This window comes from Psammomys obesus, unplaced genomic scaffold (genome assembly GCF_907164565.1).
Source record: "Psammomys obesus unplaced genomic scaffold, mPsaObe1.curated_primary_1811, whole genome shotgun sequence".
NCBI lineage: Eukaryota > Metazoa > Chordata > Mammalia > Rodentia > Muridae > Psammomys > Psammomys obesus.
This window is the reverse complement of record NW_026592510.1, coordinates 22884023-22897514: the sequence shown is the minus strand read 5'-3', so window position 1 is coordinate 22897514 and position 13492 is coordinate 22884023. Positions and strand designations below refer to the sequence as shown.

The following is a 13492-nucleotide window of genomic DNA, read 5'->3' as shown; positions in this document are numbered from 1 at the left end:
TTGCTGCTTGACTCAGCTGTGGAACAGAGGATCTAAGAATCAGATGTTTTCTCATCTAAGTTTTATTCCCTCATGCCCTCAGAAGCACTCTCAGGAAATTAAAAAAAAAAAAAAACTACAAAAGTTTGGAATGAAGGATCAATATGGGATTACAGTTGTGAAGAGACATCTACCCTCATGTCCCTCCTTCCCCTGAGAAATGTGGTGAGCTTGTTCTCTCTGCCTAGATATTTGGAGGAGCACAAGTCCGAGCTCTATTCTAAAGCAGAGCTTCCTGCACGAGGAAGGAGATTCTTTTCTGGTTTTTGGCCATTTTTCTGATGCTTCTCAACATGAAGTAATCCATGCCCCTCCTTTGTACCACTGCCTGTGTGTTTCTATGACAATAGTAAGTATCACAAAAATGTACTGCCATAGTCAGTCAGAATCATAAAACACGTTTGGATGCCTGATAACTTCTATTTCACAAACAAAAGCAAAAATGTAAAAAGAAAAACAAAAAGGGAAATAACTGTACTACCTTCAGACAATTGTGCTAGCCATATTATTATCTTTGCTCTCTGCTCTTTCGTCTCTATGAGCGGCTTGACAGCCTCTATGTTTCATGTTTATGGCCATCAGGTCATAGAGTAAATGTCATTATAAACAGAGAAATTTTGTTTTAGGGATGTTTTATTGGATTAGAAATACAAAAGTTACTGTTTCCTCTTTTAATGTTAACCTTGCTTATTATTTAATATAAGGGGTGCATCGTCTCTCACATTGAATGTGAAGGGAGCCTACTTCAGAGAAAAACAAGTAATTCTCAAGATTCTAGGACATAGCACAATCTAATATCAACTTGCCTTGTTAACTGTTAAGCTTTTATGAATAGTTTACACTAAAACCATAAATCCAGTGTTAGTTGATGGTCATGAAGAGATATTACATGAACATAAATGGAACTAATGTGTTGATTTTAAAATATTAGCATTTGCTATAGTTTTCAAAAGTATTATTTTTGTGATTTTTATTTATTACAATTTATTCACTTTTTACCCCAGCTGTAACCCCCTCCCTCATTGCCTTCCAGTCCTACCCTCCCTCCCCCTATTTCTCTCCCCTAGTCCACTGAAGGGGAGGTCTTCCTTCCCTACTATCAGACCTTAGCCTATCAGATCTCATCAGGACTGTATGGATCTTCTATCTATGTGGCCAAGTAAGGCCACCCCAGCAGGGGGAGGTAATCAAAGAACAGGCAATCAAGTTTATGCCAGTGAATGCCCCTGTTCTCCTTATTAGAGTACCTACATGGAGACTGAGCTGCCAAGGGTTGCAAAAAGCATTTTTATTTGTGGCCATATACTAAAAGAAAGCCTAATAATGGAGGAGATAATTTTATCCTTGGTTCTTGTTTAAGAAAAGGGGTACATCATATCTCACACTGAATGTGAAGGAAGCCTAGTTTAGAGAAATGAGAAAGTCCCAAGATTCTAAATCCAGAAGTTCTCTCAGGTTAATGGCCCTATTCCTAAGGCAATCAGAGTAACATTGTGTGAGGTTATTCTAGCTACCATATAGGTAAGTAAAAGAACAGACACTTTGGAATACAGTCTGGCTGAGGGTACAAAATCTGAGTAACCTACAAATGTAACCATTTCTTCTTCCCCCCATTTTCACAGTGCCCATACATAGAATAGTAGCATGTGTAAAAAGTGAAGATTGTGACTTCTTAAACTAAAAACAGCTGAATCTTTACTGCAACTCTTTGAAAAATCCTCTTTTAGTTTCTAAGATTTTTAAATATATCAAAGCATCAACAAGAATATGCTCAAGAGGTTGTATATTTTAGCTCACCAGTATTTAAAGGGAAGAGTCTAGTTAAAAGTTCACATAACAGTCTCAGAAAAGACTCCTGTGCCCAGATATTTTGGTTTTGTTGCTTTCCTTGAGGAGCTTCTGTCCTCTCCAGGTCCCACTATATCCGCCTGTTTTGATAGGATTCCCTGCACTCCAACCAAGGAATATTCATGGAGATAACCTAGAACCCCTGCACAGATGTAGCCCATGGCAGCTCAGTCTCCAAGTGGGTTCCTTAGTAAGGGGAACAGGAACTGTCTCTGATATGAACTCAGTGGCTCTTTGACATCCCAGCTACCAGAGGTGGTCAGTCTTAACAGGCCACAGAGGAGGACAATGCAGCCAGTCTTGATAAGACCTGATAAGCTAGAGTCAGATGGAAGGGGAGGAGGACCTTACCTATCAGTGGTCTTAGAGAGGAGAATGGGAGGAGCTGAGGGAGGTAGGGTGGGATTGGATGAGAATGAAGGAGGGGGCTACAGCTGGGATACACAGTTAATAAACTGCAATTGATATAAAAATAAAAATTTAATTTAAAAAGTCCTCATAACAAAATAAAGTGTCTCCAGAGCAAAGACCAAACCATTACCAATCTACAGATAGTAAGAAAAAAGAAAGCTGTATTATAGCTCAGTGGTACAGCATTTGATTAATACCCCCGAGGAAGTCCCTTTGCTTGATTTCAGCAATAGCAATAGCAAAAAAGAAAAGATTACACAACTATCCATTAACAGGGATTTATTAATATGAAAAATGCACTGACAGGCTTTGTCTGCACTATATGCTGAAATGTGACTGCATGTTTCGCTGAACCTTCTGCTAATTTTGCATTCAATCTTTTTTTTAAGTGCCTACCAGATATTTCAAGTAGTATAAAACAGTCATAGGTTAGGTGGGCTACTGTAATAAAGAATATGATATAATAAGAAATCTGATATGATGCCCAGAGTCCTATATTGTCTAGGCTTTTCCAGTTATTATGGTCAGCAATGAAGTTCTGGTGTCCATTTATGTCTTACTCATGATTCTCCTACCCTGCATTCAGTTGACATTGTTTCATATAAATAAGACACTGACATATGAATAAGAGATTATACTCATGGTTCATACTTCATAGTAATGTTCAATAGCATAACTTTCCATTATTTAATCCGCTTTTAGGTACCTACCATAATTTCCAAGTGACATTGATGGAGAATATTTCAGAGGCAACTGAATTTTTTCTTGTGGGCTTAACAGATGCCCCAGAACTTCAGATCCCATTATTTATCATTTTCACTCTCATTTATTTGACCACACTGATTGGGAACCTTGGAATGATAACGCTGATTCTACTGGACTCCCGACTCCACACTCCCATGTACTTTTTCCTCAGTAACTTGTCACTGGTAGACTTTGTTTATGCCTCAGCAATCACTCCCAAGGTAATGGAAGGGTTTCTGACAAGAAATAAGATCATATCCTACAATGCATGTGCTGCGCAGTTGTTCTTTTTTGCAGCCTTTGCTGTCACTGAAAGTTTCATTCTGGCCTCGATGGCCTATGACCGTCATGCAGCAGTGTGCAAACCCTTGCATTACACTAGCACCATGACAAGTATTACGTGTGTCCTAATGGTATCTGTCTCCTATATTTGTGGACTCTTGCAATCTTCCATTCATGTTGCCTTTACTTTCCACCTCTCCTTCTGTCATTCCCATGTAATCAACCACTTTTTCTGTGATATTCCCCCCTTGCTGGATATTTCTTGTTCTGATATCTATAAAAACGAGATTGTTGTCTTTACATTAGCATCATTCGATGTTGTCGTCAGCCTCTTGGTTATCCTGAACTCTTACCTGCTGATTTTTGTTGCAATCCTGAAGATGCAGTCAGCAGAGGGCCGAAAGAAGGCCTTCTCCACCTGTGCTTCCCACATCACCACTGTTTCCATCTTCTATGGCACAATCATCTTCATGTACTTACAGCCCAGCTCTAGCCACTCCATGGACACTGACAAGGTGGCATCTGTGTTCTACACTATGATCATACCCATGCTTAACCCTCTTGTCTACAGCCTGAGAAATAAAGAGGTGAAACATGCATTCAAAAAGGTTGTTGGAAAACAATTTTCACTTGTTTTGGACAGATTTTGTAAGCCATGAAAAACATATGAAACTTCTATTTAACTCTCTACTGTTTGGGGGATATTTTCATTGTAAATACTTGTTTCTTTAATATCTCTGAGCAGATATTTCATCCATAAGACATCCCTTCCTGTTTGGGGTATTTAACTATAGTAGAAGTATATTTGGATGCCTTGCATTCAAGTTTGAGATCAAGATTCTAATGGTAAATATTTTAGGATTCTGCACTGAAATTTTCTGGTGAATTTCATACATGTATGTAGCCAGAGTTATTTTTAAGTGCCTGGATTTCAAAATGACTCATGATTCTTCTGCAAAGTTAAAGAAACCATTCTCAGAAATCAGTTCTTCTAAGTATCACCTTGAAGTATTGCCCAAACATGGAAACTCATCCAAGATAATATTACTGTCACAAAAAGAGGAAATCTTACTTTATATCTTCATGACAGCATAGCACAGTCCACAGCATGCTCTCTTATTACTACATTTCTTTAGCTCCTGGCCTCAAAAACTTCCAAAATGATGAAGAATTGTGTTAAATAAAAGTCTATTTTGACCTTTAAATTTAGAAATCTAATAAATATACTTAGGAAAATACAATTTACCAAAAATGAGCTTCATGTCTATTCCTCACTAAATCATAGAAAGTAGTTTAATAACCTCAGCATCTATGCTTCACAAAAGCATTTACTATTAAATATACTTTTAATGCTTTAAAAGTATGAATTTATAAGACTGGAACTAATGAATTTATAAGACTAAAAAGTATATCTACATTATTTCTGGAAAGAAATGATAAAGATTAAAAAATGAGCTCAAATTCTCCCTAAAACTACCAACTTTAAATTTGACTTATAAAATCTCTAAACTCAGTTCCAATGGCAAGGAGTACTATCAAAATTCTTCATAGTACAGATGTAACATTGTTGGAGACCCACATTAGTTTAATAAAGCATAATCAAAACCATAGCCACAGTAGAAATTTTCATAACTTAAAACGTTCTCTGGCACTGAAATGTTTACTTTTGAAATCTTGTTCCTTCATTCTTTTCCTCTACCAGGCTTGGTGTTTCATCAAAATCACTAAATGGTTGTCCAATAAAATATATTAAAACTAATAAATAATTAAATAGATAAGGAATGTAAGTGTATATCACTAAAGAGGGGATAAATAAGTGAGTGAATGTGCGTCCAGAAGTAGAAATATGATTGAATGTTTAAACATCAAACTGGACCTCTAATGGCTTAACAGGAGTCAAAGGCTGCTTATCATATGTGCCTCGAGTAGAAATACATCCCAGTATACTCCATGGTGTTGTCTTTTCCCTTATCACGTTATGTCACAAACACTGCACTTGTTCACTTACTACATCCGTAGCTCAATTCACAATCCATACCCCACCTGATACTCTTGTAATCGTATGGACTGTCATGAAATTTAACATAATAAATTGAACCAACCAAGATGATGAAGATCAAGATGCCTAATCTCGTGGAAGAACCTCTATCAGAAAATAGAGAAGAAAATGTCTACCTGTCGCTCTCCACTGCCTGATGAGCTGAAAAGCACCCAGATAAAATATGAACTGCTGTCCATCTCACAAACTCATTTAAGCCAGGCACAGTCTAGATACTGACAATAAGAAATTTTATTTCTCAGAAAGACATCACATATAGCATTGTACATACTTGCCAATTCAGGACTTGCATCACTCTTAGAATTCTCACTAGTAAAATAAATATCAAGAAAAGAGCCTTAAAAGCCTTAAAAGACGATTTGGGCAGAGTGCATGGAATCTTAGGAAAGAACATAAGATTTGGAGAGGACAGGAGCTCTACAAGGAGAGCAACAGAACCAAAATATCTGGATGCAGGGGTCTTTTCTGAGACTGGTACTCCAACCATGGATCATTCATGATATAACCTAGAACTCCTGCTCAGATGTAGCCCATGGCAGTTCAGTGTCCAAGTGGGTACCCTAGTAAGAACAGGTATTGTCTCTGACATGAACTCAATGGCTAGCTCTTTGACCATCTTCCCCTAATGGGGGAGCAGCCTTACCAGGCCACAGAGGAGGACAGTGCAGCCAGTTCTGTTGAGACCTGATAAGTTAGGGTCAGATGGAAGGGGGGGAGGACCTCCCTTATCAGTGGACTTGGAGAGGGGCTTGGGAAGAGATAAGGGAGGGAGAGTGGGGTTGGGAGAGGTTGAAGGAGAGGGCTACAACTGGGATACAAAGTTAATAAGTTGTAATTAATATAAAACATAAAAATTTAATTTAAAAAGATGATTTTTTAAAAATTAATTTTAGGCTTTGAAAAGAACTGTCCCTAACTCTACAAATGCAAGAGTTAATACCACTAATTTTTAATGTATCAAATGACTTTTTATTTTTCATTAAATTTTGTATTTTTACATTAGTTACATTTTATTTGCTTTGTATACCAGCTGTAGCCCCCTCTATCACTCCCTCCCAATCCCATCCTCCGTCCCTCATCTCCTCCCATGCCCCTCTCTAAGTCCACTGAGATGGGAGGTCCTCCTCCCCTTCCCTCTGACCCTAGCTTATCAGGTCTCATCAGGAAAGGCTGCATTGTCCTCTTCTGTGGACTGGCAAGACTGCTCTTCCCACAGGGTGGGTGGTCAAAGAACCAGCCATTGAGTTCATGTCAGAGACAGTTCCTGTTCCCATTAGTAGGGAACCCAATTGGACATCGAACTACCATGGGCTACATCTGTTCAGGGGTTCTAGGTTATTTCCATGCATGGTCCTTGGTTAGAATATCGGTCTCAGAAAAGACCCCTGTGCCTAGATTTCTTGGTTCTGTTGCTCTTCTTGTGGAGCTCCTGTCCCCTCCAAGTCTTTTTCTCTCCCCCTTCTTTCATATGATTCCCCTCACTCTGCTCAAAGTTTGGTTATGAGTCTCAGCATTTGCTCTGATACGCTGCTAAGTAAAGTCTTTCAGAGGCCCTCTGTGGTAGGCTCCTATCCTGTTTCTAACTTGAAATCACACAAATTGCTCCTTGCTTCCATTACTATACTACCAGAATGTGTATATGAAAATATAATTAAGGTGACATTTAATGAAATAAGATGTTTGAGCTATTTATTTCAATGTTTTCTCTACTGTAAAGAAATCAATATGAAATTATGCACATTATATGCTTAGAAGAAATAATGACTTGGGTTGTGCCATCTCTTTTCCCTTCTGCTGCCAGAATGCTATGTTTTCGTTCACTTCTTCATTATTTTGAATCTTTCAACCAAGATCTATGGCTACGTGTTTTTGTCCAATGTAGGCATCAGGTTATTGTGTAATTCAAGTGCTGATTTTTGTATCTCCCATATCTGGTTGCAAGCCTTGATCTCAAAATCTCCTGTCTTAATGTTGTATATTCTCTTCTCTCCAATGTCCCCGAATATGTCAGTAAAGCAGCTTATAGCCAATCATTGCACAAGAGAGAGAATAGGGCGAGACTTCCTGACATCCTGGGGAGGAGGAGTTATAAGATAGGAAGTAGGGGATTTAGCCATGGGAGAGGTCCAGGTCATATCAGGAGAGAGGAGCTGAGGGAAGAAAGCTACAAAGTGCAAGTATTCTGGGATGTACACTAAGGGAAACCAAATTAGCTGAGAGGGTTAAGAATAGAGTAATATCTGTTTAGCTATTGTGTTGTGAAGCTTTTTATTAAACAAATATAATGGAGTCTTAATAACTTGTTTGATAATTGGGTTAGGAGAGAAAGTAAGATAAACCAACATAGTGTAATAAAAATAACTGTAACAATCCGCTTCACTATTTTGAAGTTTTCAACAAGGACCTATGGCTAGTTCCATGGCTTCTTACTAATGAATATAGTCTTGTGAACAAGATTTGGCCAGAATATCTCAGTTGGGAAGGTCTTAGACTGAACAAAAATCTTACAAGTAGCCACAATATGTCATATTTCTTTGTATGGATTTATAAACCAGTGCAATGATGTATGATAACATTGTGACCTTAGCTACAGATTCTCCTTATTTTTCTGTTTGGGAAATTAAGAATATGCATTAACAATGGATACCTATCATGCTCATCTTAGAAGGAACACTGAAATATAAGTTAAGAAATCCAACTTTCAATAATGAAAAGATTAATGATATCACTGCAACATTATCACTGTATAGTAAAGGTTGCTAAAATCTTGGTGGGGGGGTTCAAAATTGCAGATTGGGGAGTTAAAATGTTTAGAATGGACTTGAGACCATATACTGTGCAATATTTTAGTTTTTCTCTGAAGGTGAAGGTAAATTTCATCAATAAATTATTAAGCAATTGAAAGAGAGTGGGGAGATTATTTTTTTCTTTTTGGAACTCCAAACATGTTTACAAGTATTTTTGTTCCAGGGAGAAAGGGCTTCTACAGTTTTAGTAATAAGGCTGTGATTCTCTTATTTGTGAGAATAGAACAGATTGTTGATACCTTAAATATAACATACCCCAGCAAATAAGAGACGATCTAGTGAGCACCAGAGATACCCTCCATGTGAAGGAATGTTTTCTATAACTACAAGCTGAATTAACATCATAAACTTGGTAATAGAAAGCTAATTTCTAATAGATCAAAGAACATGTGGAGTCTTAAAGTGGATATTAGCCGGAAAGCTAATAATAACCACGCTAAAATCAATGTAACCACGAAGGGTAGGTAAGGGACTAGAGGAAACAAATAGATCTTGTTAGGAAAGAAAGATAGAATAGAGAGGTAGAGATCGCTAAGAGAAGCTAGAATGCAGGGATATATTGAAGAAGGGAGAGGAGGAGATTGTGGAAGAAAAAACAAGGAGGCAGTTAAAATTAGAGGACATATAATACATAATGTAGAAATATAAAACTATAAAAATTCTTAAAATATATAGATTTAAAAAACTTACCTAAATGAAATAGTCAAAAAATGGTGAAAACAGTTTTAACTAGATATTTCTTGTCACCAAATGAAGCTCCCAGCACTGGAATTGAGTTACATCCAAATGAGATGTTGGCCAAAGGGGCCTCAGGGGAATCAACAAACAATTCAGGCTGCTGTCAAGACTTAAGTTTGCTCTCTACAAACTGACAACAAGGTCATATTCCTAAAGAGAGCATCTACATAACTCATTAAAAATAAAGTTTTTCATGAGGTCCATTTATTGATTGTTGATCTTAGATCTTGTGCTGTTGGTGTTTTGTTGCTCAAATACACAACAAGGACATTTGCTCAACCATGTTTGTAGCAGCTTTATTCATAATAGCCGGAAGCTGGAAACAACCTAGATGCCCCTCAACTGAGGAATGGATACAGAAATTGTGGCACACTTACACAACAGAATACTACTCAGCAATTAAAAACAAGGAAATCATTAAATTTGTGGGCAAATAATGTGATCTATAGATTATCATCCTGAATGAGGCATCCCAGAAACAAAAAGACACCCATGGTATACATCCACTTATAATTGGATATTAGACATATAAGATAGGATAAGCATACTAAAATCTGTTTACCTAAAGAAGCTAAGAAAGGACAAGGACCCTGGGTAAGAGGATCAGTCCTCATTCAGAAAGGCAAATGGGTTGGACATTGAAAGAGGGAAAAAAAAAAAAAACAGGGAAAAGGACAGGAGTCTACCACAGAGGGTCACTGAAAGTCTGTACCTAATAGGGTATCAAAGCAGATGCTGAGGCTCATAGCCAAACTTTTGGCAGAGTACAGGAAAACTTATGAAAGAAGGGAAGATAGTAAGACCTGGAGGTGACAGGAGCTGTACAAGGAGAGCAACAGAACCAAGAAATCTGGCCCAGGGGCCTGTTCTGAGACTGATATTCTAAACAAGGACCGTTCATGGATATAATCTAGAACACCTGCACAGATGTAGCCCATGGCAGCTCAGTATCCAAGTGGGTTTCCTAGTAAGGGGAACAGGGACTGTCTCTGACATGAACTCAATGGCTGGCTCTTTGATCACCTCCCCATGATGGGGGAGCAGCCTTACCAGGCCACAGAGGAAGACAGTGCAGCCAGCCCTGATGACACCTGATAGGCTAGGGTCAGATGGAGAGGGAGGAGCCCTCCCTCTCAGTGGACTTGGAGAGGGGCAGGGAGGAGATGAGGGAGGGAGAGTGGGATTGGAAGGGACTGAGAGAGGGGGCTACAGCTGGGATACAAAGTTAATGAAATGTAATTAATATAAAAAAATTAAAAATTCTGGCTTTATTTATAATAGACAGAAAGTGAAAACATTATAGATGTCCCTCAACAGAAGAACGAATAAAGGAAATGTACATTTATACAATGAAATACTACTCAGCTCTTTAAAAAATGAGATCATGAAATTTATAGGCAAATGGATAGATGTAGAAAAAATATCCTGAGTAAGATGAACCTGGTATGCATTTGATTATAAGTGGGTATTAAAAGTTGAGTAAATGATATCCAAGCTACAGTATATAGTCTCAGAGAAGGTAGGTAAAGAACAAGGGTCTAGGGGTCACCTGGATCTCCCTGCAGTGGAAAATCCAATAGATTTTACAGATATCCTAGGGGGAGATGGGGACTGGAACAAGAGAAACAGATGGGAATGGGGAGGGAAGATAGGGTAGAGGGAAAGAATTAGGAGAGAAACAGCTTGAATTAAAGGACATTTGAGGGATGATTTGGAAAGCTAGTGCAGTGGAAACTTCCTAAAATATATGAAGGTGATCATAATGAGGTCTCCTAATAAAGGAGAGTACAGCGTCTCAACTGACCATCTCCTGTCACCAAAATGATGCTTTCAGTAGCAGGACTGACTGGATTGTATTCAATTAAGTTGTTGGCAAAGAGAGCCCCAAGGAAATCCCCAAATAACCAAATATTGCTAATACAAATAGCTTCTCTCTGCAAACTGAAAGTATGACTCTATTGCTAGGAACAACTCACACACAATTCATTGAACTCAGAGAAGTCAAACTGGTGCCTACATGAAGCCTTTACCCCTATGTTCTAGTTCCTTTTGGTGCAGAAAGGTAGGTACCCTGCAGGTTACTGAAAGAGAAGCATAAACACCAACCAATCCAGAAAAACATTTGACCTGCAATCTCTTCTGCCTTCAAAAATAAGTTAGTTGTGGCACAGAACTTGTGGGAATATCCAGCCAATGTCTAATTTGACTTAAGGCCAACTCCACAAGAAGGAACCAATCCCTGACTCTTTCAGTAACCAAGAATTAGAGAGTATATATCCCAGAGACCTAGTGTAAAACTAAACACTAAAAACATGTATCAATGAATTGACTCCTAATATATCAATAAATTGACTCCTAATCATATTCTACTGTAGTCATAGATCAGTGCCTTATCCAGGCATTATCAGAGAAGCTTTCTCTAGAAGGCTGTAGGAGCAGATACAGAGACCCAGAGCAAGAAAGAGATAGTCTAAATGGGATGTCTCCATAAAATCCTTCCCCTCAAAGCTCAGGAAACCCTGCAGAAGAGGAGGCAGAAAGAGTGTAAGAGCCAAAGGAAATGGAGGACTTCAGGGAAACAAGGCTCTTTGAACAAATAAGTAAGACACATATGAGCTCATGGAGACTAAAGTAGCAAGCATAGGATCTATATGAGTCTGAACCAGGTCCTCTGCAAATATAATACAGCTATTAGCTTAGTATTTTTATTATCTTTTTTATTTTTTATTAATTATAGTTTATTCACTTTGTATCCCCTCATAAACCCCTCCCTCCTCCCCTCCCAGCCACACCCTCCCTCCCCTTCTTCTCGCCCGCCCCTCCCAAGTCCACTGATAGGGGAGGTCCTCCTCTCCTTCCTTCTGATCTTAGTCTATCAGATCCCATCAGGAATGGCTGCATTGTCATCTTCTGTGGCCTGGTAGGGCTGCTCTCCCCTTAGGGGGAGGTGATCAAAGAACAGGCCAATCCATAGATGGTCCTTGGTTGAGTTTCAGTCTCAGAAAAGACCCTGTGCCCAGATATATTTGGTCCTTGTAGAGCTCCTATCAGAGTTAACAAAATGTAACTAAAAAGAAAAAAAAAATAGGTACAGTGCTTAATGAATCACACTGTCTAATAATTAAATCATAAGGCATAGTGATCATTAAATTGTTTTTGTTACTAAGAAAAAAAAAAAAAAAAAAAGAACAGGCCAATCAGATTATGTCAGAGACAGTCCCTCTTCCCATTACTATGGAACCCACTTGGATACTATGCTGTCATGGACTACATCTGTGCAGGGGTTCTAGGTTATCTCTATGCATGTTCCTTGGTTGGAATATGGAGAGACCCCTGTGTTCAAATTTTCTGGTTCTGTTGCTCTCCTTGTGGGGGTCCTGTCCTCTCCAGATCTTACTACTTCCTACTTCTTACTTAAGATTCCATGCACTTTGCCCATCAGTTGGCCTTAAGTCTCAGTGTCTGCCTTGATAGTCTGTAGGGCAGAGCCTTTCAGAGGCCCTCTGTGGCAGGTTCCTAGTTCGTTTCCTGTTTTCTTCTTCCTCTGGTGTCTATCCTCCTTGCCTTTTGGGATGGGGATTGAGCGTTATAGTCAGGGTCTCAAGTACACAATAAAGACATTTGCTCAACCATGTTTGTAGCACTTTATTTGTTATAGCCAGAAGTTGGAAACAGCCCAGATGCCCCTCAACTGAAGAATGGATGCAGAAATTGTGGTACATCTACACAATGGAGTATTACTCAGCAATGAAAAATAAGGAAATCATGAAATTTGCAGGTAAATGGTGGGACTTGGAAAGGATCATCCTGAGTGAGCTGTCCCAGAAGCAGAAAGACACACACGGTATATACTCACTCATATAGACATATAACATAGGATAAACCTACTAAAACCCTGAACATCTAGCTTAGTATTTTTATAGGACTCCTGACTGTGAGAACAAATACGTCTCTGACTCTTGTGCTTGCTCTTAGGACTCTTCCTCATGTTGGGTTATTATGCCCAACTTTGACATGATAATTTTTTCTTCACCTTATTAAATTTTATTTTGTCATGTTGGGTTATTATCTCTGATAAATATTTTTCTTTGTAATGAGAGACACAGAAAGAGAGTGGATCTGGAGGGAAGGAAAAGTGAGAAAGAAATAGGAGAAACAGCAGGAAGGGAAATTATAATCAGGATATATTGTATGAGAAAAAAATCTATTTTAATACAAGAAATAAGTATAATTGGAATGGAATCTGTGATTTTTATTCCAGGTATTGGTCACATAACCAGTGTAAAAAATAGGTTCCATATTATGTAGTGGGCTTAAGTACAATCAGAGAGAGCTAGTTGTTTCCACAATGTCTGTGCCACTATCCTATGAATAAGCTCAATTTGTTATTAAGCTTTTCTGGGTCTGTGGGTTGTAGCATGGTTAATCTTTACATTATGTGTAATATCCACTTACAAGTGAATGAATACCATGTTTGTCTTTTTGGGCCTGGCTTCTTTCTTTCTTTCTTTCTTTCTTTCTTTCTTTCTTTCTTTCTTTCTTTCTTTCTTTCTTTCTTTCTTTC

At 38.4% G+C, this 13492-nt stretch overlaps 1 protein-coding gene across 1 annotated transcript; it reads left to right on the top strand.

Moving 5' to 3' along the window:
- The first annotated feature begins 3029 nt into the window (after nucleotides 1–3029).
- On the top strand, nucleotides 3030–10415 carry LOC129681774 (olfactory receptor 5B12-like). The gene is made up of 2 exons (XM_055613919.1): nucleotides 3030–3935; nucleotides 10404–10415. Exons 1-2 carry the CDS (start codon nucleotides 3030–3032, stop codon nucleotides 10413–10415), a joined length of 918 nt encoding a protein of 305 aa, XP_055469894.1.
- The last annotated feature ends 3077 nt before the right edge of the window (nucleotides 10416–13492 follow it).